The sequence below is a fragment of the Notamacropus eugenii genome, chromosome 2 (assembly GCF_028372415.1).
Source record: "Notamacropus eugenii isolate mMacEug1 chromosome 2, mMacEug1.pri_v2, whole genome shotgun sequence".
Lineage (NCBI taxonomy): Eukaryota > Metazoa > Chordata > Mammalia > Diprotodontia > Macropodidae > Notamacropus > Notamacropus eugenii.
The window spans coordinates 121189680-121213947 of record NC_092873.1 but is presented as its reverse complement, the minus strand read 5'-3'; the positions used below and the strand labels follow the sequence as shown (position 1 = coordinate 121213947).

The 24268-nt window shown below is 35.4% G+C and overlaps 1 protein-coding gene across 8 annotated transcripts in view; it reads right to left on the bottom strand.

The window, feature by feature from the left end:
* MLIP (muscular LMNA interacting protein) overlaps positions 1–24268 on the bottom strand; it is a 384978-nt gene that overhangs the window by 57675 nt on the left and 303035 nt on the right. For 6 of the 8 annotated variants that reach the window (XM_072642491.1, XM_072642487.1, XM_072642489.1 and 3 more), the window contains one exon: positions 14011–14220. The exons of the other annotated variants lie outside the window; for them this stretch is intronic. In XM_072642491.1, the coding sequence (XP_072498592.1) occupies positions 14011–14220 (210 nt within the window). The remainder of the gene's footprint in view (positions 1–14010; positions 14221–24268) is intronic. 8 annotated transcript variants of the gene reach the window in all.

Genomic DNA, 24268 nt, shown 5'->3' with positions numbered 1-24268 from the left:
GCAAGTTATGATAAGGTCTCTTCCTGAATCAGTTTTTTCCCATGTCATGCTTGCCTAATTTACCCTCCCCTGTTCTTCCTTGCTTTGAAATACAATAAGGAACATGACCAGGATTGCCTCCTATCAACAAGGGATATGTTACAATACGATGTTGGTGATTTCTACTCACCATGGAGGGTCATTGTGCTTTGGATCACCTGCAATTTTGATTCATCAGAGATCATTGTGCTCAAAGATTTATAGTCACAAAACATCTCTGGGAGAATATTAGTGTAAAGAACATATTAGTTTTTGTTTTGTTTTGTTCTGTTTTGTTTCTGTGGAGGAGTAGCTTAAGAACACTGAAAGTACAGACTTTCAAAATGACACTGTCTTTCTACTCCTCAGTGATGGGCCCTGTTTATTATCTATCTATTAGGATAGGAATAGGGAATTTTGACTTCATTGCTATGACAAATTCCCCCTACCAATGTATGTTGGAACCTTGTCTTCAATTAATAGTCCTGTTTATTGTTGTTTGGCTTTTATACTTGAAGAGGACCATGACCTCAGAAAGGTAATGCCTTGACATGCAAGTGAATTGGATTTAAGTGAGGGAGGACTGTGCAAAGTCACCAGTCTCATTTTCTCCTCCAGAACCCACTTGTAGTTTTATGAGTTGCAAGAACACTAAAAGGTAAAGGGACTTGCCAAGAATCACATGGTCAGTACAAAGCAGAAATAAGCTTGATTTAAAGATTGGCTTTCTATCCATTACATCAATATTATACAATAAAGAAATTAACAGTTCCATTGTTTTCAGTCATTTTTCAGTCATGTTTGACTCTTTGTGACCCTATTTAGGGATTTCTTGTCAAAGATACTGAAGTGGTTTCCCATTCCCTTCTCCAGTTCATTTGTAGATGAGGAAAACAAGCCAAAAAAGGGTTGAATGACTTGCCCAGGGTCATACAGCTAATAAGTATCTGAGGCCCAATTTAATTAATGAAGATGGGTCTTTCTGATTCCCTTTCTGTCTCTGTCTCCCCATATCTCTGATAGAATCCAGAGAGGTTAAGGGACTTGCTCAGGCATAAAACATTGTTGTCAAAATGCTGGGCTTGGAGGCAGAAGGATCCGAGTTCAAATGTTGCCTTTGCCACTTGTGAACTTAGGTAAGTTATTTTACCTTTGTCCTACAGTTTCCTCATCATTAAAATGAGGGAACTGGACTAAATAGAATCTGAAATCCTTTCCATCTCTAGATTTATGATACTATGATTCTTTAGTACAGGTAGATAGTAAATAGTGTAGCCAGAGATTCAAATCCAAATGTTCTGACTACAAATCCAGTTCTCATCCTCCTGCTTTACTTTTCTTGTTCTGACTCCTTCCAAGTAACCTAACTTCTGTACCTCCCTTCAAATTTGTGAGATTTTATTTTATTGTTTATTTTTATTTTCATTAGAACTGTTATTTCATTGGCATAATGAATTTTCTGGTGATGAAATTCCCTTTACCCGTTCAAAGGTGACACCTTCTCTGCAGCTTATAATCTTAGAAAGATTTTAGGGGACTGAGAGGTTAAATGACATTTCCAATTACACAGCCAGAATATATTGGAAGCAGAACATGAAGCCAAGTCTTCCTTATTTGGAGGCAAGTTCTTGAAACAAATCCTGACAGACCTTAAAGTATGAGAACTATAGGCATCCCACGTGACAGTGGAACAATCCATGGTGGGAATAAGCAGGTTGAAACTTATTGCCAACACAAAATGGGACATGAAAGAAACTGTCTGTGTCACATGGGAGTATAAAAAAACAAAGATCAACCAACAATATATGAGGAGTAATGGATAGCCTGAATATGTACTAATACCCATGAAATATTAAGAGAACTAGAGGAAGGTCCCAGGTAGCTCTCTTATGGAGGAGTTACAGGAGGACATGTCTAAGAATCTAAGAAGAGGATAGCTAGGGAGTGAAGTAGATTGAGTGCTGAGACTAGAATCAGAAAGCTTTCTCTCCAGGAAGAGTTCAAATCTGACCTCAGATACTTACTAGCTATGTGACCCTAGGCAAGTCACTTAACCCTGTTTCTCTCAGTTTCCTCATCTATAAAATGAATGGAAGAAGGAAATGGCAAAAAAAGTCCAGTATCTCTGCCAAGAAAACCTAAAATGGGGTTACAAAGAGTCAGATGTGACTGAAAAATGATTGAACATGTCTAAGAATCACACAGCCTAAGAAGGCCTGAATGATTGCATTCTGTTCTGATGGTATGAATATCTATGTTGTTGGATCCACTGAAGTACTAAAGCTAAATTTTTCAAGGGGAAGCTAGGTGGTGCAGTGGATAGAGCATCAGTGCAGGAGTCAGGAGGACCTGAGTTCAAGTCTCACCTCAGACACTTGACACTCACTAGCTGTGTGACCTTGGGCAAGTCACTTAACCCCAATGGCCTCATCCTGGGTCATCTCCAGTCATCCTCATGAATATTTGGTCACTGGATTCAGATGGCTCTGGAGAAGTGAGGCTGGTGACCTGCACAGCCCTCACTCACTCAAAACAAAGTCAAGTGCAAGTCATGTCTGATGGCATGGTCTTCTTCAGCAACGAAGGATGAACACGCAAAGCTAAACTTTTCAAAAAGCCATTTTCTTCAGACATTATTTGGATATTCTCTAGGTAGCTGAGAGCATCACTGGCATTATTCATTGTGCTTGCCTCTACCAAATCTAACACACACACACACACACACACACACACACACGAAAGAAAGTTTGCATTACTTTTTTTCTGTTCTCCTTAAGAACCAGACAGAATAGCAAGACACTAGAGGAGGCTTTTTGTGTTTATTTGTATCCTCGGCATTTAGCACCATGCCTAACGCATAGCAAGCACCTCAGTAAACATCTGTTGACTGATTAAGTAGTCTCAATCTTGGGAGCAGGTGAGGATCTGTAACCGTTACCAGTAACAATGCAACTTCAGAAGAATAATCTCACAAGTAGAGAAATGTAGCTCTAAATCCAAATCACTCTGGCTCTCATAGATTGGCCAACAATAGGTCCTGAGCCAAACCCCTCTTGGTCGTTGTTTGGGCCCTGATTGAGTAAGAGTTAATGTAAATAGAATTTTTTTTTCCTTTTTTGGTCAGAAGTCTGAGTGTCTTCCCCTCCCAGTTTGATTTTTTTTAACTAGGTTAAAAAAGCCATTCATTGCCTCATTTTTTTTACCTAGTTTTAATCACTGAATGGACATTGCCTCAGTCATACTGAGACCTGCTAATTCCTTTGAAAGTCTTCTCCATCTAGGACCATCCCTAGTCATCCTGATATACGATGCATGTATATCACCCAGAACAGAAAGTGAGGCTGGTGATTTCCTACCTCCCTTAAATCCAATTCACTCGCAAGGCAGAACTTCACCTCCCTGATGTCAGAGCTCTCTGTGAGACAAACAACAGCCTTCACAAGTAAGTAACTGGTGTTGCTCCAAAGAGGGAAGGATATCTCTGATACCTGTTACATTAGGCTGTTATGTAGCTGAAATGCCCAGAGTTTGGGGTGGGGCTGATTGACCTCAAATTAAGAATAGCTGCTTTAGTCCTAGAAAGATGAAGAGCAATGCGTCATTACTGATTTTGTTTCATGTTGAGTGATTAATATGAAAATCCTTTGTGGTCAAATTTTTGTCTAGATCCAATGCTGTTAAAGGCTTATTCTATTTATATCTAGTACAATAGATGAACCCTTTAGTTACCCTTACTCTTTATAGGACATTAATACTTTATTCTTGAACCTTAGATGGTTTTAATCCTTTTTTATACACTGAGTATAGATTCCATACAAGCTCCATATCAATGTATCTCTATTGAACTGTAAACTTGTGAGCTCCCACAGGACAGGGATTGTCTTTTGTGTTTCATTGTATCCCCAATGCTTAGCACAGTCCCTGGCATATAGGAGGCTCTAATTAAACGTTGATTGACTGATTGACTGCTAAAAGAACCTCAGACAACCTCTGCTTAGACTCCATGGCCTTCTGGGGTTTCTTACAGCTCTAAATCTCTGATCCTATGAGCTCTGTTCTTCTTTGCATTTTAATTTCTCTGGCACTGACATCAGAAATTCTTGAAATGTCTTCTCCACCATAAAAAAGGAGAAAAATCAAAGAAAATAAGAAAGTATACCTTAGAGGAATTATTAAAGTTTTCTAAATTTTTAAGGAAATGAAACTTGAGAACTGAATAGAAAGCAAAAGAGCAAGATGTTCTCCATGACCAAATCTGACCTCTCTACATAAGATAGCAATCTTGCCATTGTGGCACACATACCATAGTTTGTAATGAGTGCAGATTGTAGCAATGTAAAGGGGAACAGTGTCACACAGTCATATAATTCTTTATCAACACTGTAGCTATGACATACTTTACAGAAGGAAGAGGAAAATTAACAAGAGAAACAATGACCAAGTACTTGACTCAAAAATTCAAAAATCTAAAGGTAGAAAACAGACCCCAAACATCTTAGTAAACATTATTAAGAGTGAAATGGAAAGTATTAATCATGACCTTGACAGATGGTTTGGTGTAAGGCACAAACTTTATGACTTTCATAATAAAAAAAAAACTCCCTTTCAATTTATCTTTGTTCCTAGTCAATCCATTGCCCAAGGTTTAAATTTAAATGATTCCAATGATTGTCGGATAATATCATATTTTAATTATGGCATATTCCTACACTGTTTTTTTTCTTTCTAGATTTTTCTTCATTGATTTTCATGAGTTTGTGTTTGGAAAAAAGAAAGTTGGACAATTTTGTGAAGCTTTTTAGTGATCTGGTGGATAGAAATAGAATTTAGGGATTCTAAGAAATGATAGAGAACAATTACATTGGTAATAGAACCAGTTTCAGAGAAAATGTACATGGTCCAAGAAGGGTGATCTCATGAACTGGTATCACTTAGGTGTCATTAGGGAAACAGTAACAAGAAAGGACATTTGAGGTCATTAAAATCCCACCACAACTCCCCAAAGGCAATACATTGTGCCACCACAAATGCTTATTCTCTTCCCCCATTCCCTTTTCTCCATCCCCTCTCATGGCCATTTGCCATGTGTTCAAGGTTTATATACCTTTAGACCAGTTGTATTGGATGAACATTCAACTGCATTGTTTAGACAACAAAAACAACCTTAAACGATAGGCATTTTTCAGCCTCTCTTCTGATATACAATGCAAAATTCCAGTATACAATACAAGTATTTGACCACTATGTTACCCACAAGCAAGAGCAGTTAGAGGACTTTATCATTCTTAAAGAAACTTTCTTCCATTTTGACCTTTCGTTGAACATCACTCATGATGAAATAAAACAACTTTGGCAAGAATATACGTTTTATGGCTTTCTTGATATTTCTAATCAGAGTGACATCAAGAACAGTTACCTTTGGGAATCTAAAGGAAGTAAAAGATCCACTTTAAAATTTATGATGGAGGAAAGGAGAGCTAGGCACAGTCTGGCATGCATCCTAGATTTTGGAGAGAAGAGATCTCAAAATGTTCAGAAAAGAGATAGGGAGAATTACATGGACAAATTCTAGAAGGGAGGTCAGCAAAGAAAGGTTAAAAAACCTCCAAATATGAAAATCTAATGGTCTAATAAGAAAATAAATGATGATTAAAAATTAAATTTGTCCCTAAAGCGACTGATGAGAATGCACACAAAATTCATCAATCAACTTAAATGTTAAAAAAAAAAAAAAGGTGTACAATTCAATGGAAACAAGAGTAGGTAACAGAATAAATACAAAATAATGTCTTAAAAGAATGCCAAGAATGCTAAAGTTTCTAATGAATCAAGACTAAGAAGAACAGCTAAGAATGGTGGGGGAAAATGGTTTTGGAGCCAAAGGGGGAGGAAAAGATTGAGGAAAAGATCACTGTTCAGAGTGGAACTGGGATGGTGATAACTAGCAACTTGAAAAAGGCAGAGATTTTCCATTCATTTCTATTCTATTCACTTTGCCAAAAAGAAAGTTCTTTGGATTGGAAAGAACAGTAAAAAATGTGAAAAAGAGGTTGCCACCCAATATACCTAAGGCTATAATAACAGAGCACTCAGTTGCCCTTGATAAATTCAAATGGCCTGGCCCAGATGAGCTAATGCCTTTCAGAGGCAATGTGATGTACTTGGAAGTAGGAAGACCTAAATCTGAAGGCTGCATCAGACATTTACTAGCTGTGACTCTAGTGTGAGTGATGCTTAATAAGTCATTTAATCTTTTTTCAACCTGTTTCCTCATCTGAAAAATACAGATGATAATATTTATAGTATTGCTCTCACCTTCAATGATTAAATTTAAATAACTTATTTAAAGCACTTTGGAAATCTCAATGCACTATATAAATGTGTGTTGTAATCATTTCAACTATTATTGAGAGAACTGCTTGATGTGATAACTGATTCATTGTCCCTGATCTGTAAAAGGTTGGGTAGAATGGGGAAAATACTGCAGGTTTGAAGAAAGGCAAATGTCCTGATTTTCAAAGGGGGGAAGGAGTTTAGTCTGTAAATTTTGAACTATCACTTCAAATCTTAGCAATATTGTAGAATATGTCATTAGTGAAAATCTTGGCTCTAATAACTGAGAAAAGGCTGAGATTTTCTCCACTACAACATTCTGTCTCCAAAATATCTAGGTCCTTTAGAAGGAGCTGTGACATCCCCAGGAATAAGAAGAGGGAGTGTAGAATGATCACAGCAGGAGAATTCACAGGAAGAATGAAAAGCAGAAGTAGAAGGGATACTCTGCAGGAGTTCCAGTGCTGTCCCAAAAGCAAAGAAGGCAAATGCTTAAATGAGTAAAATTGATAGGTGCCAAGAATAATTACTATATATGATATATGCAATAGGATTTAGTGCCTATGAAAACAATGTAAGGATAAAAAGAATTGGTTACAGTAGACAAAGAGAAATTTGAAAAGAGAAATCAGCATCACACTCTCCTCCCTATGGGCTCCCAAAGTATTTGGATGGTATCTCTCTTATGTACTTATCAATCCTCTTTCTTTGTATTTCATTGATCTATGTACAGGTCTAATTTGCCCTTATAGATTGTAAACTCCCAGCAATCCTCTTTTTGTTCCTAGGTGCTAGCATGGTGCTTTATACTTAAATAGGAGAAGGAGCATTTGTCAGAGAGACTGGAAAAAAAATTCTAAATCATTGGCCACAAACCAAGTCCCTATGATAACCCTACTTTTTTATAAAATTAAAACTGAAAATACAGCATGTCCTTGGTGTCCAGTGGCTGACCATGTGAATCTAAAAACTGGGACTTGGAACATTTCCCCTCTGTTCTGCCAATAGCCCTCTCTTTATAGAGGTAAAAAGCACCTAAGCTCCTTCTTTGCTGAGAAAACACCCTACCCGGTAATTTTAAAAAAAACTATCTAATCCAGCAGGTCAGTAACAATGAGTTGTCTTTGTTCTTCATCTACTCTGAACCATCCAGATAGCAAATTCTGTATCTTCTGAACTATTACAAAGATATAGAATGGAGAGAGAGAGTGACAGAGACAGTGGCAGAGAGAGAAGAGGAAAGGAGAGAGGGAGATAGATACAGAAAGACAGATAGGCATACAGACACACAAGGAAAAAGAGACAGACAAACAGACAAAGAGAGAAGAAGAAAGGAGAGAGGGACATAGGGATAAAGATAGGCAGAGAGAGAAAAAGAGAGAGAGAGTCATACAAACACACAGAGACAAAGAGAGAAAGAGACAGAGATAGAGAGAGACAGACAGAGATAGAGTTGAGGTAAAAAAATCCTTTTGAACCTGTCAAATAAGTAGCCATAGTAAAAGAAGGGAAAGGAAAGAATGATTATTAGTAGTGGTGGTAGTACTAACAGTAGCTAATATTTATGTAGCGATAACTATGTGCCAGGCAGTGGTCAATACTTTATAAAGATACAAAGATTATCTCGTTAGATCCTCACAACAACTCTGTGAGGTGGGTGCTATTATTATATTTCTGATTTTATTGATATACTGTTATATTTCTTTATATTTGTAATACTTAAAGATGAAGAAGTTGAAGCAGAGAAGTGACTTGGCCTTAGCCACACAGTTATTAAGTGTCAGGTCTTCCTGGTTGTAGACCTGGTAGTAGTAGTAGCAGAAGTAGTTAAAGGAGGAAGAGGAAGAGGAGGAGGAGAAGTAATTCTCTGTAATATTAGAATGCTAAGAGTCAGTAGTCAAGATACTGACTAACTTTAGCAGGATGGGAGGTAGTAAGGCATACTTAATGAGGATAAGGACTTTGGGAGATATGGAAGAAGTAGAACAAAGGAAATAGAGATGATAGATATGGAAAGAGCTACATTGACAATTCATGTGTTCTATATACCATGTAGCTGCTGTTTTTTTCTTACCTAAGGGCCCAGAAAGTAGGTTGGGTCTCATGTGAGAGTCTTTCATAGAGTACATATAAATAATAATCTTTCTAAAAGAATTGAGCCCTCAAAAAATAAAAGTCCTGGGTCTCAAACTTTACATCAACTCTAGCAATTGAGTTCCATCACTCTTGAAGGTAGCAGCATTGGGATCAAAAAGTAAAAAATATGGAAAATGCCTTTACATTTTGAAAAGAAAACTAGACTTGGAGTCAAAAGAGCTGATCTTGAGAACAAGTGACTCAGAATGACCTTGAGCTAGCCTCTTAGTCTCTTTGAGACTCCATTTTCAGTAATACAATGTAGAGGTTTCTTGATGTCAGGCTTTAGTTCTAAATTTATTTCAACAAGCATTTAAGTAAGATAACCTATATAAAACAACTTAAAATTCTATAGAAAGGACAATAATAGGTACTGACAATAAAACAGGATGTGATAGCTATAAACTCAATGATTTTGAGAGTTCAGTTTCAGTGAGTAGATGAAGTAAAAGCCAGATTTCAGGGGGCAATAGAGCAAATGGGTACTGAGTAAATGGGGGCTGTGGGTATAGAACATTAATGTCAGTACCTGGCACAAAGCCTGGCACTTACTAGATATTCAATAAATGTTTGTCCAATTAAAATGGATTCATTTTAAAAGTGTTAAAGGTAAAGGAAGGAAAGAAAATGCAGTGGCTAGAGGGGACATCAAAGTCAGATGAAGAGGTTTTTTGGTTTTGTTTTGTTTTTTAATCACTACAGGAAAGGCCTATATGTGATCTTTTCAAAGAAAAGGCTCTAGATAGGGTTTTTCAACCAGGTCTCTGTACTTTTAGATACAAAGATAGATGATAGCTAGAAAGATAGATGATAGATAGATAGATAGATAGATAGATAGATAGATAGATAGATAGATAGATAGATAGATAGAAAGATACATGGATAGATAGATAGATAGATACATGGATGGATAGATAGTTAGATAGATAGATAGATAGATAGATAGATAGATAGATAGATAGATAGATAGATAGGTAGGTAGGTAGGTAGATAATAGTTAGATGGATAAACTACATTTCAATTTAGTTGATTTCCTTTGCAATTTTATGTATTTTTATTTGAAGAATTTAAAAACATCATTATGAGAAGGGAATCTACATTATTATGAGAAAGGATCCATAGTTTTCATGGGTCTCCCAATGAACACAAAACAGACTAAGAGACACCTGCTTTATTGGGTAAGGAGAAACTAAACATGCTAGAAGGAAAGCTGATTATAGCAGGAACAAGGTCAAAATGGGTGTAGTAAGGAATGAACTTGGAAGAAACAAGCTAAATCATTTCTTCCAACCCACTAATGGGAGATTAAAGTTATCTCTTCAAGGACTGAAAGTGAGTATTGTCCTGGTGTTGACTGAACTCTCCCACTTACAGAAATGAGAGGTCCCTAAATAGATAGGGATAGTACAATTCCAATAGAATGAAATACCAAGGCAAGACAAGGCATAAAGCAGAAATGGACAAAGGCTAGAAGTCGCATGTGCATAAAAAACTGAATAAATACTGGAGATCATAAAAAGGTCTGATAGAAGGTTAATGATGTGAGGTTTGGGGTTGACTGAAGTCATTCATTACTGGGCAGGTGTTAGAGTTTTAGCTCATACAGAGCTACCTCAATTTGCCTTTCCATTGGCATGGAGACTCTTAAGTGTTTTTGCACCTAACCAGGAGTGACCAGACCCCTTTCTTCCTTTCTTTCGATCCACAACTCATTATGAGGCCATGATCTTTCAAAAGCCCTTTGGCTAGAACATTCCTACTATTTTCTTCTTATTTTTCTACCATGATAACCAGCATACCACATAGGAGCTCAAAAATAAGACTATTCCCTTTTTGTCAGACTGCATAGAAATTTGAGAAGTATAGAGGACAGACGTTTGCTTTATTTTTAAGTGACAGAGAAAAGGTGAGGGGGTCTATATCCTTAGTAAAATAGGGGGTAAGGTGCTCTGCTCAGGCTGATAGAAGGTTTTGAGGAAGAGCCACTGGGCGAATTACACCAAGGAACTAACAAGAGATGAATCATAATGGTTGATGAAAAGTACTTGAGGGTCTACTTAAAGTTAGATTACATGTGTTTATAGTGAACCAAATAAGCAGAGTTACAATCCTTTCTCTAGCAATGCACTAAGGAATATTGAGAAAGACAATGAAATAACCAAGGGGTAAGGATTTGTCAGGTATAAAAAAAGACAAAGGAGGAAGAGAGTTTGGGGCATTAGGGGGAGACTCCTGAAGTAAAGTCTAAAGTGAAAAGAGACTAATTTCACTCAAAATTGGTTTACCCTCAAGAAGGCTGTATTTACACATATGCCCTAATTCTTATAGCCAGGAGTAGTTAATACATATGAAGACAAAACAGAATATAAGTAGTGTTTAACCAAAAGGAGACATTTCTACCTTTCTGGAAATAAAGAAATATAATCAAATACAGATCATAAAGGTGAAATGCTAAGGTCTTTAGTTATGATATTTTCCTTCTCAGCAAGGAGTGAACTGACCTTGATCATACTTTATTAAGTATGGGAATAATTTCCTATTCAGCATCAGTAAGCACCAGATACTAAAAAGCAAAAGAAACACTAAACCATTTCTGATGATACTCAAGCCTCCAACACACAGATAACTCACATCTGATGATTTAGTACAGCCTAGAAAAATAATTAGCATATGAGCAACGTGTTGACAGTCTCCTCTAAGCAGTTCCTGACAACACTACTTAAAAATCAAAGGAACGTGTAATCAAAATTTACAAAAAGTTATGATCAGTTATACTGTGAAAAGGCTAACATGTTTTGATAGGGAATCTAGAAGACCCAAGCTCAAATTCAGTCTTAGACATGTACTAGATCATGAATGTGATCATGGGTAAACCACTCAACATCTTAGAACCCCTCTTTTCATGTTTTGCCAACTGAGAATAATGATACCTAAACCATCTGCTTCATGGGATTATTCTGAGGAAAATATTCAGCAAACCTTAAAACATTCACAAATGTAAGTTATTATTATAAAAGTGTCACAATTTCCAAAATATAGAAATGGGAATCAAGAGAAGTTAGCATTAATAAAAAGTATTAATAATTAAACGGACTTAATAATGACTGGGGAATTGTCAAATCTGAATTTCAAAGACTTTTTATTAATTTTTAAAAATTATGCTTTCACAGAAAGACTTGGGACCAAGCCACAGCAACAGCCAAGGCTCTTGAAATGCAATCCATCTATTCTGGTTTTGCACCTGATTCTTGTAATAAAGAGTCCTTTAAAAGCTCCTTCTTTCATTTGAAGTGACAATCCAGCTGTGATGGTTACAGTGTTTTTCAAATCTATCATTTCTTCGTGGTCATGCATAAGTTTTAGAACAAAGGTGTCCTACATGCTATTCACAACATCCTCATGCAGTCTGAACTAGATTAAAATGTAATTGGCAAATATTTAACAAAATAAAGGAAAATACAAGAAAATACAGATAATGTCAATTTGTGGTTTTCTAACAAGGATTCTCATATACAATTTAGAGGCCCCTGTTTCTATTTCACACTTTTGGTGCTTTTGATGATATAGGCAAAGCTTATGGACTGTTTTAATTACAAGGGCATTCTGTTTGCTTAAGAGATAATTAGTTATACTTTTACTTATTGATTCAATGTCTTCTGCCATACTACTATGGTCAAACTTTCATTTTCCTCAAAGGGACAGGGCCCTTAGCTGATGTAAAAGCATCAGGATAAATAAATGATTAATTGTGTTATTTTACAAAATGATTTTACAAAAACTCATACATTTCCTATATAAGCACGTCTGTAATGACATATGGCTGAGTTTTCTAAAATTAGAGGCACATACAACTTTGGAGGAATACATCCACTGCATCAAACGTAGTACTCCTGTTATGGATAATGACATGAATCATCCACAGTGACCAAGTGACTCTTTCCCAAGGCATCCCATTAAGTAGAATAGATTTATTAATGAATGGGGCCTTGGAGTTCATTTGGCCCAAATAATTCATTTTATAATTGAGGAAACTGAGGTTCAGAGAAGTCAAATTACTTTGCTAAGATTCCACAACTAGAAAGTGGCAGAGCAAAATTTTTAACCTAGTACTCAGACTCTGAATCTGGCATTTTTTCCATTTTACCAAAAATTGGGATAAGATATGCATAAAGCCCCAGGGAGTGTCATAGGAATGGGGATAATACTAAAGGAATAAGTCATTTCTGGCTTCTTTTCAAAACTTAATACAAATGATTCTGCATCGATTTTACTTGCCTCCATTATGTTTTTCTTGTTAAGTACTAAGTGACTTACTCATTTTCAAAATGATGTCACTGTTAATGGCAAGAAATATATGCACATAAGGAGAAAAATTGATGTTAATTTATCTTCGACATGAGGTGGGGATTTTTTAAGTTTTATTGTTTAATATGGCCATCAACTGAAATTGCAAGTAATGCTTTGTCAATACATTATCATTTAAAGAAGCTTTTAAAGATAATTTAGTAAGTATTAAAGATAGTTGAATTTTCCAGTATTGCATGTTTTAAATTGTTTCTTGGGAGGGAGATAATGTGAACTAATTTTGTACCTTATAAAAGGCTTTAAAATAAATATTTCATTTCAAATATCTACCATTAGACTTATATCCAAAAGAAATCAATGAAAGAACAAAAATATTTATAGCAGTTTTATATGTAGTGCCAAAGAACTAGAAATTAAGAAGGAACCCACCCATTGAGTAACGGGTGTATGAATATAGTGGAATAATATTGAGCCATAAGAAATTGGGAAAGAATTTCCAAGGAACCTTGGAAGACTTGTTAAGGCAGAGTGAACTGAGAAGAACTAATGGGAGAATATTTGTACAGTAACAGTATTATAAATGCAAATGATTTTGAAAGACTTCAGAACTCTGATCAATGCAATGAACATCAATGATTTTAGAGAAGTAATGGTGATACATGTTGCCCACCTCCTAACAGAGAATGATAGAAGACACAGAATAAGACAATTGTTTTTGAACATGACCAATGTGGGGATTGTTTTGTTTAACACTGCATATTTGTTACAAGGGTATTGTTTTAAGGGGGAGTGGAGAAGGAGTGAGAGAAAATAAATGTTTGTCAATTGGAAAAAAATACAAAAAAAAATATTGATCTAAAATATGCTTTAAAAAGTTCTTAATGAATTTGAATATTCTTAATATGTCCTTTTCTACCACTTTGAAGGTTTTCTGTTTGGGGATTGGATTTGGGGAGGTGATCTAGACTTGAAATTTTAGTAGTATATAGAACTCCTGATATGTAACCTTCATTCACTCTCCTTTAACTTATAATCTTAGAGAGTTGTCAGGGTTAACCAGCATGTATCAGAGTATGGAATTTTAGCCTACATCTTCCTAACTCCAAAACTGGACATCTGTTTACTATACCACACTGCTTTCCATTTAAATTTTAGGTACCTGGAAATATAACACCAAGAATATTTCTAAAACAGGCTATTTCAGTAGAGAATTCTCACCTTATTATATAATCTGTTGTGACTGAATGAAGTAGGGGAATTCACATGTCCATCACCCAGAGAGATAGAGGACAAATGACTGAAAGGTCCAGGGGCAAGGCAGTCAGTATATAAGAGGTTCTGTGGATGCAACAGTGATTTAGCAGGAAGAAATGGTTTAGTCTTATAGAGAGGATGGAGAGGACCAGCATCATGAAGAGAAGCAGAGTCCTAAAAGGAAGAAAGGCATACAAAATGTTATTAGTGAATAAGTGAAAAATAAATGGAATAAAGTCCAAATGTTTGATAAGACATTTTAGAAACTACTAATACCAAAAAAAGAAGGGGGAAAAGATCTTACACAAACCAGGCTTCCATAATAATTATTATTGGGGTTGGGGGTGTTGGAGGGAGGGAAGTACAAGGGAAAAAGAGGGAAAAGAAGAAAGTAAGTATTTATTGAGAGTCAACGATGTGCCAGGCACTGCACTAACTTTTTTACAAGTATCATCTCATTTGAATATCATAAAAGTCCATTTTACAGTTGAAGACACTGACATAGGCAGAGGATAAATTATTTGTCCAGGGTCACTTGCAAGAGTAAGTATCTGAGACTTGAAGTCAGATCTTCCTAAATCTAAGTCAAGCACTCTATCCACCACACCACCTAGTTGCCAACATTTTCCCATGAGACAAGTGTTTCCAGATGTTAGTATTATTTGGTCCCAAGTATTATACCACTCTGAATTATCTGTCTACAGCCATAGAGAGTATCAAAAGTAAAGGAATAATCTGACTCAGCAGCTGACAAACCCAAGGATTTTGTTTGGAAGGGCTCTTTGCACAGCAAAACAAACAAAAAAAAGAATAAATGAATGAATGCACAAACTAAAAATAAAAAATAATTTTTCAAAAGTTTGGAGATGAGCATTTTACATGTAAGTATATGTATATATATATATATATATATGTACATCTTCTTTCCATCTTTCCTTCTTGCTAGATTTTTGAGATTTCTTTCTTTCAAGATTTCTAGATCTCTCTTTAGATCTCCATTCTACATCTTATTATGTAAGATTCCTAGTCACAGATGGTCAAATATCAATAATTAGATTTCTAATTATCCCCAGATTTCACCACTTAGCAATATGAAAGAAATCCCAAACCTCTCTGTGCATCTTGGATCAGACTGAGACAGGAGAACTAGTGTAAGAATAGTGAAGTTTTCCTTCTAGAAGTCTTATAGAATATAAGCTTCCTTAGGGCAGGGAAAGTTTATTTTTGCTAGCTTGTTTGTTTAGTAGGTGCTTAATAGGAATAAGAACTGAATCTGTGATTTTCACTGGAATAGTAAACTTCCAGATGAGAAAACTCTCTAATAATGCAGGCCCCCACTGTCTCTGTAACTTAAGAAAAATTTTGAGTTGCCTAGTGTCCTGGCAGCTAGCAAGAACAGTAAATAAGATACTGCTCCTGGATTCAGGAAGACCTGAGTTCAGATCCAGTATCGGATACTTCTTATTTGTATGACTCCAGGCAAGTGCCTTTAACCTCTGCCTGCCTCAGTGTCCTCGATTATAAAATGAAAATAATAATAGGGCCTACCCCCTGGGTTGTTTTGAGAATCAAATCTTAATATAATGCCTGGCAGAGAGTAAATGTTTAATAAATATTTCTTCCTTTCTTCCTTGAGAGGTTCTGTGACTTTCCCAGGGTCACTTAGCCAACATTTTTCAGAAATAGAACTTAAACCTTTGTTTTCCTGGTTTCCAGTCTTTCTCTCTATGTAGTATAGTCTACTGCCTCTTTGTAATATTATCAGGTGAAATGTGAGTAAAGATTTTTGCAAAATATAAAACACTATATAATTGTTAGCTATCATTATTAAACATTATTCCAAGGTATGTTACAATATTAATAAATAATTGATAATTAATTGATTAATTAATAGATAGGGGATTGGTTAGCTTCAGATCAAAATAGAATTTCCTTCAACCAAAAGTAAATCCTACCTAACTAACTCAAGCTTGGAGGAAATATTTAGTCCAAACCATAAGGACCTAAGGAGAAAACCTTTGTAGAGAAAAATCTTCCATTTCAAACATCCCAGGGGTTTGCTGTTTGTCTATTTTTTGGATGTACAAAAGCTTTTATCGTTGACCCTAGGAAGTTAGGTGACACAGAAGGTAGAGTACTATGTTGGAATCGGAAAGATCTCAGTTTGACTTTTGCCTCTGACACTTTGATAAATCATTTAACCTCTCAGTGCTTTGGTCTCCCCTCATCTGTAAAATGGAGATGGTGGACTAAATGGTCTCTGAATTTTCTTCCAGCTTTAGATTAATGACTCATAATCCCTCCAAACCACTCTATCATCTATTCTTTATTAAAATGTCTTTGCCACCCTTCATGTTCAACCATAGGTACCTTTACCAGAGAAAAGATACATTCAAAGCAAACAACTAGACTTCCTCCTAAACCAATTCTAATGCTCCATTAAGTCATGTAGGATCCCTGAGTTCTCAACAGTTATCCCAGAGGAGCCCAAATTCAGAAACAATCCCTTCCTGAGCTAGACCTAGTCACAGATTTCAATTCTGAGAGATTAAAGGCTAAGTCAAAAGACTAGCCTAGTTAAATTGAGGAAGACTCATCACTAGAAGGTTTATCACTAAGTGATTATTTTTTTTTTTTTGCCACAGTGAAACATTCTCAACTAAAAAGAAGAAAAATCAAAATCACTAATGGAGGAGGGAATACCTACATCAAAGAAATTTCACATCTTTGAAGTATTTACCCATAGGAAAGTAAGGCCAAGAAGTCTGGAAATGCCAAAGTGTCCTCCCTACTCCCACCCCAATCAGTCCTACTTCCAGATTAGTCCTTGTGGCCATTAGCCTGGGAAACAACCTCTGTAGAGAAAAGATCTGGAAACTGCTTCTGAAAAGTTTTGAAGCCCCTACCTCTTCAGCAACCATAGACACTAAAAATCCAGGATAGAAAACTCTTGACATCAAAGTACTTGGCACTATCAAATGCTTCAGTATCAGAAACAGATGTGCTCTCATCAGTGAAAAAGACATTAAGAAAGATGCACAGCCATATATTTTTCTGTTGAATCTTAAGAACCATGGGACCATTCCATCTAACTTGCAGCAGAAATCTCCCAAAGCTATCTTCCCCATTATATTGTGAGCTCCTTAAAAATAGGTACTATCTCTGTTTTTCTATTTGTATCCCTAGCAATTAGAACAGTATTTTGTGCATAGTAAGCACTTAAAAAATTTTTTTTAAAGTTCGTTCATTTATTCATTCATTCATGTACTTAAGATTTTAGATTCATAGCTGAATTAAAGATCACTGAATATCAGCCCCTCAGTTCTCCAGATAACGAAACTGAAGCAGAAGTTAAGTGACTTTTGCAAGTTAACAAAGCTAGAAAATGTTTGAGACAGGGTTTAAATTCATATTGTCTTGACACCAACTCTCTGCTCTGCCATGTGTTGAAAGCGTGATGACCGTTTTCAAATGTAATAGAATATAAAACTTAAAGTCACATAGAATTCACAAGCTATTTACAGAAACTTTAGGAATTATAATGTGATCATTACAACTTTCTCCTTTTACTACTATGAGAAAGACACAGTAATAAGAAATATTTGGCTTTAAGTGAAAGTGAAATTTGTTTGAAAATGAAAACCATTGCTCATAATGACAAGAGATTGCAGGTAAACGCAACCTTGAAAATTATATGATTTGTATTGGGTTTTTTTTCATGCAAACAGAATGCAAAATGTAAAGCAATTTATTGGCATAATACATTACGCTGATCTTCTACAAAAGTTTTTCTTTTAACTTCCTGGATCACTAAACTTCTTTACCAAGTGATTTTTTTTTTCATTTTTAGCAGCATCATTTTTATTAGATATTTCTTAATTTTTCACATCAAGCTCAGGCTTTTCTATAAGTGAAAGGATATAATGGGATTCAAGTCAAGGATAAATCATCAACCTTTTGCTGTTGACTTCAAAGCACAGAATTTTAGTTCATGGAAGGGTCTTTAGAGTGAGCTGAGCATAGTTTTTTTCAGGAACACCTCCACCATGAGATAAGAACAGTGTAGCAATATCATTTACTGTGCAAATTAGATAATGACAATAAATTTCTTCCCCAACCCCTTCAGTCAAGTCCATCAGGTATTGGCTCCAGCTGAAATGCATCCAAAGTAGGAATTAATGAAATTAACTAGCCCCTCTAAGCCATAATAATAAGCTAACATACAACATAATAAGAAACCAACTTTCTTTTTTTTAAGCAAATAAAGGACCTAGGGTCCAGAGATGATGTATGGCTTTCCCAAGATCACACAAATAGTATCAGTGATAGAGCTAGAACCCAAGTCTCCTGAATCCTCCTAATTAGGGCAGAGTAACTAGGACTTTGCTCTAGGGCACATTATTTAGAGGTGAATGACACCATGTGAATTCTTCTGGTGTGGAAGAATTTCATAGAGTTTAGTACTTACTTAGGCAGAATATTTAGTTAATATAAGAATTAGTCAGATTGTGAGTAAGGCTGAGCTTCTTCCTATGCCTCCACTCTTACAACCTTTGCAAGAGGAACCTAAGGCTAGTATCCTGGAGTATCTGTCTCCCTGCATGCTTACTACAAAGTGTCATCTCACCTACCCATCACCTGAGGGTACTCTACATGTCACTTGCCTCAAATAATTTTTAAGACTTGCTTCAGGGGAAAAATTCCTATTTGCTGCTCTGTTCCCCAACCTGTCCTCTTTCCACTCTCTCATGTTTGATTTCTCTGATATTCATTTCTTAAAGATAATGATCAAATACATACACCTTGCCTGTAGGACTCCAAAATGTATAAATGAAATGTAAAAACTTCCATCAATCTTCCATCTACACAATTACAAACTTGTCCACTGTTGACATGCCATCTATAAAGCTTCTGGGTAGCTGACAAAATTTTTCATGCTTTATCCCAATGTTTTGGAATTTTGAATAAGATTTGCTTTCATATTCATACTCTTTAAATGAAGTCGAGATGTCAGAAATATTTCTACATCAGTGAGATGTATAACTTGTAGATTTTGATAGAATGCTAAGAAAATTGAGTTTGTTATCTCTGCTGCTCATTTACTTGAGAATTTTCTTCTTAATTACAAAAATTCACAGGGCAAAAGAAAAGCTAACTTCAGTGAGAATCAGATTTACTTTTAAGCTTAATTTTAAAATGGAGGAGGAATTAATTATTTTGGATAACCATACTATCATCTTCTGCAAGAGATCAGGAAACTTTGAACTCATGAAGCTGATAATTTCCTCTTTCATAGCCAAAAAAAAAAAAGTTAGCAGTAAGCTCTACAGACTGAATAAATTAACCTGGCTGTTTGTGATGAGAAATAGAGATTTCACAGAATATAGCTTTGATTTTATAGAAGAGGCTAGATCTAATAGACTCAGGATACTGAGCATACAAAATCATGGTGTTGGCTTTCTACAGCAGGGCCCCTTGCTATACCGAAGGGCATTTGGGGCACATTGAGCACTTATTGCAATTGCTGTATCTCATACACTTTGTTTCATCCCAGCATTTTAAAGTAATTTGCTTTCTTGTGGTTTAAAAGCAAAGGGAAAAAATCCATTTTCTATCTATCCCTGCTGTCCTTTTGCTACTTGTCTATGGTTACCTTGAAAAACAAAAGGTTAGTTTATTTTAAAGGCCCAGCTCAATGACTGTCTTTTTGTGTTTCTTTCTGTCTCTAGCACTTAACACAATGGCTAGCCCATAGTATACCACTTAATAAATGCTTGATGACTGATTAATTAAAGCTTCTCTCTCTCTTTTTTCCAGTATTTGCATCCCACTATAGCCAAACAAAACTCTCCTATCTTTCTCCCCAGAGTCTGGAACATAATAGATATCTAATAAATACTTATAATTGATTGGTTGGTTCTGAATGAGACAATATTTAATTCCCTTTCTGCTTCTTATAAAAATCATTTAACTCAGAATTCAATTACAGATTTTGTCACCATTGGTAATAGAAATAAGGAAAATCACAATTATAAGAGTAAGGTAACAGTAACACTTCAGCTCTTAGACTTCCTCAATTAAAGATATCAAGCCAGAATAAGATGGCTTAGAGAGGACAAATGTGCATTATAGGCACATTAGTGACAGCCAAGCAACCAAAGAGAATCACACATGTACTTCATAGGCACATTGCTTTAGCTTTTTCATTGGGTAACTTCTTTCCCATAAATCTTCATCATCAGGCAATGATATAATTCCCCCTGCCAAAAAAAAAAATTCTATTTTCCAAATACTCTTATTTGGGACAAAATAGATGTAATTCATGAAATGTGAAGCAATTAAATTATCACAGGTTCATAGTCAAGAGCTAGAAGAGACTTCAGAACTTATTCCATTCTATCTAGTATCCTATTTCTAAGTTTACAGATGAAGAAACTACCCAGCTAGCCCAGAACAGCTGAGTGACTTGTCCTAGGCCACATAACTAAGAAGTGTTGCAGGCAAGATCTCAGTCTATATCATCTGACAACAACCAGTGTTTTCCTTCTCTGTTACACTCATCATAAAGTTGAACAAACTTAAACAATTCCATGTATCCCCCAAAGAAACAAACTTTGTCAAACAATAGATAAATTAAATCAAGTTACTGATTAAACTACATTTAAAGGATCCGCAATTAGGTGACTAAGGAAAAGGATATACATGTCACTAAGGTGTCAGGGACAGTTGAGAGTCTTACTCTGGCTTCTTATCTAAAGAATTCTTAAGGCTTTAAAGGACATTTTTATATTCCATGGAACAGGTTTTGATCAGGTGAGGTTAATATTAGAGCAGACTTTCAGTTAACCAAAGATTGTAGGAGAAAGGGCCCTGAGTCCCAAATAATTAAAGGAAAATTAAAAATTCCAAAAATCAAGGGAATAAGCATTTACTACACATCTATCATGTGCTTAGACACTGTGCTGAGTACTTTATAAATATAGGAGCTATTATGATTGCCATTCTATAGTTGAAGAAACTGAGATTATACAGAAGTCACTTGATTGACTTGGTGTCTCACAGAAAAAGTATATGAGGCTAGATTTGAACTCAGGTCCTCTTGACTCCAGGCCCAAGATTCTTTACACTGTACTACCTAGCTGTCTCAAGCAAAGGGAAATTCAAACACAAGTCTCTTCTAATTACTAATACAGTGCTTTATTCATTGTATTGTTACATCTCTTAGGAAGATACCACAGAAAGTTGTTTCTTATATTTAACCCAAATCTACTTTTTTGCCATTTCTTTCCATTAATAATAGTTCAATCTTCTATCATCAAGCAAAAGTTCAGTCCCTCATCCATGTCACAACCCTCCAAGTATTTGAAAACAGAAACCATTTCCTATCAAACTCTTTCCTTATCCCTTCTAAACAATCTCAGTTTCTTTAATTAATTTCTTTAATCAAATCTTTAATCAATCCTTTTATCAAACCAATCAACTGAAATGACAATTTCAAGTATCCTCTCTATCATTCAACCCATATATCTCTATCTTGGCCACAAGGGTGTTCTGAGATGCTTTATCAAATACTTTGCTGATATCAGAGGTACTGTTTTGTTTTGTCATATTACTATTTGTCTAAAGCCCTGGGTCAAAAAAAAAAAACCAACTGGATGAGGTTAATCTTGCATGTCTTGTTCCTAATTAAGTGCTGAACAATAAAAAAATTATAGATCCATTATTTATGAAAATAAATACTTCTAGTCAGGATGTTCTAGTAGGGGGAAAATTGAAATTAGAGTCAGAAGACGTGTTTAAATTTCAGCTCCAGCGTTTATTAGTTCCATGATTGGGAATGTTTTTATTGTGTTAAGCCTCTTTTTCTTTATTTGTAAAATGGGAATAATAATGCTTTTCACTATCTATCTCATGGACTTATTGAGAGGAAAGTGCTTTCTCAATTACAAAGCACTGGGTAAATATGAATATTTTATTACTACATCAAGAAGAGAACCTCTTGCCTGCAAGTGGGGAAAGAGGTAAAGACTTGTCCTCAGTCTATCGGTCTTTTGTCTTTATCAAATGTTTCATGAGCACTCTTATCCGTTTGGACAACTTGGAGCAAACCATGGTTATAGCTGAAACTGGACACTTAGAACAGGACATTTTCTCCACCAAACAGTAACATTTATTTCATTGATCAAGGAGTGGAATTGTACCTATAATTTCATTAGTATAGGAAGTTTCTCCATTAGGAAACTCTTAGAGTTGTCCAAGTAACTGACAGGTTGTCACCCGTGCAGGGTAATACAGATAGTATATGTCAGAGATTTTACTTGAACCCAGATTTTCCTCAGATCTTATCCATCACAAGACTACTTTTCTACTTCACTGAGTCTAAAAAGAAATGGAAAACATTTCCCAAGATGAAATAGAATTTGTTTATTACTTTGAAAGTCTGAGCATAACATGTTCATGTTTGATGTTCATGAGAGTAAACCATCACAAATTGCACAAGTAACAAAATCTGTGTCTCTAAAGCAAACAAATTGGGTACCGAGATTCTCTGCAATGACTAAAATGCTTTATGCTTGTTTTTAAAGAATCATCTTAAAGTAGTTGTTGTTTTATCCTGAGGTTGTATTCTTTTAAATCCACAGCTGTATCAATCAAAAAATTTAACCCGTCAGTGTTCTGCAATGAATTTGTGGGTGTATGTGTGTGTGTGTGTGTGTGCGCGTGTGTGCGTACGTGTGCATATTTTCCTTTCCTGCTTACAACCAAGTAGCCAGATACCCATCAGTTTGGGAAAAGAGACAAAAAAGTGAAGATATACAAAAAAGATATCTACAAAGTCTATGGCAAATGGAACAAAGGGATCAAATTCATGGAGCCTTCTGGATTTCAACAAACAAGAGGAATAAAAAGTAATGTCTCGAGGAAGGTAAAATCAAATTATGATTAATCTCTTCTATAAAAGTTGATATTTTGTTTTAATTTAAAGAAGTTTTATGCCTTTCACCTACATCTTGATGATGTAGCAAAGTCAAGGAAGACATGTTCCATGTACCCGTGGAAGTCTTGGGGTCATCAACTTTATTTCCCAGTTTCCTTTCAATCTATTACTTGACTCATTCTCATATTTAATCTTATCATCCAAAACTCTAGGGTAATCTTGAGGTATGATTATATACGCTCTCACTAATTAAGAGAATTTCAATATCTCTCTTTAGTTAATAAGTGGATCAGAGTCCCATTCCAGTTTTGTTAAATAAATTTTTCTTAATAAACTGAAGAAAATTCTTCTTAGATAAGCAGCTGTTAATATTTCACTTTCTAGCAAAACCCCTGAGCTAGTCAGATTTATTCAATATTAAGATGACTGGTTATACAATTTATTAGCAATGTGTTCAATAATAACCCAAAAGCATAATAACTATTTGCAGTATTTTAGCTTTGAGCATGATTATACTTAGAACTCTAATAATCACTGTAATTAATTGCATATGACTTTTCTTCACTTCTGAAAACATAATCCAATACCATTCAACTTTTTCAGAATAAAAAATAAAGTTTCTGAAAGAATGAATCTTGTTCAAAAGATAAAGGTTACAAAAGTTTCCTAAAGAAAAAAGACCCCTACGTTCTCCATTGCTCTGTCTTCACTACTTTATCTCTAGTCAGGACAGGAAAACCTTATAGTCAGTTTCTCTCATGCCATTATGCAATAACATCCCAAAACTCAACATTTAAAACTGTCATTTCTGTAACATTCAGCTTGGCTCTTAAAGCTATAGTAACAGCACTCCATAATCTCTGTAGGAGAGGTTTGTGAAACAAATGTTAGACTTGACGGTCTTAAATGCCTTGGAAATAATTTTTTAAAGGAAAAACAGGCAAATAACAAACTACCACTTAAATAAACTACAAAAGTTTTAACAAAATATACCTTGAGAAGAGAATAGTAACCAAAAGGTATCTTTTTATGTCCAAGTATGAGCTCCCTTAATAGCAAAACAACTTGGCCATTCTAACACACCTTGGCTTAAAACCAACAGAAATTCCAATTATTTAAAGGTAACCATGACTTTGCATTTATACTGCTTCTTTTTCAATATTTTAGCTATGGCAGTGCCTTACAAAAGAATGAGGACATTCGCAACAACAAAAGACGAAAGTCTCTGCCCCAAGCTTGCAATCTCAAGAAGAAAATAGGAAAAGCTTGGTAAACACTATGAAG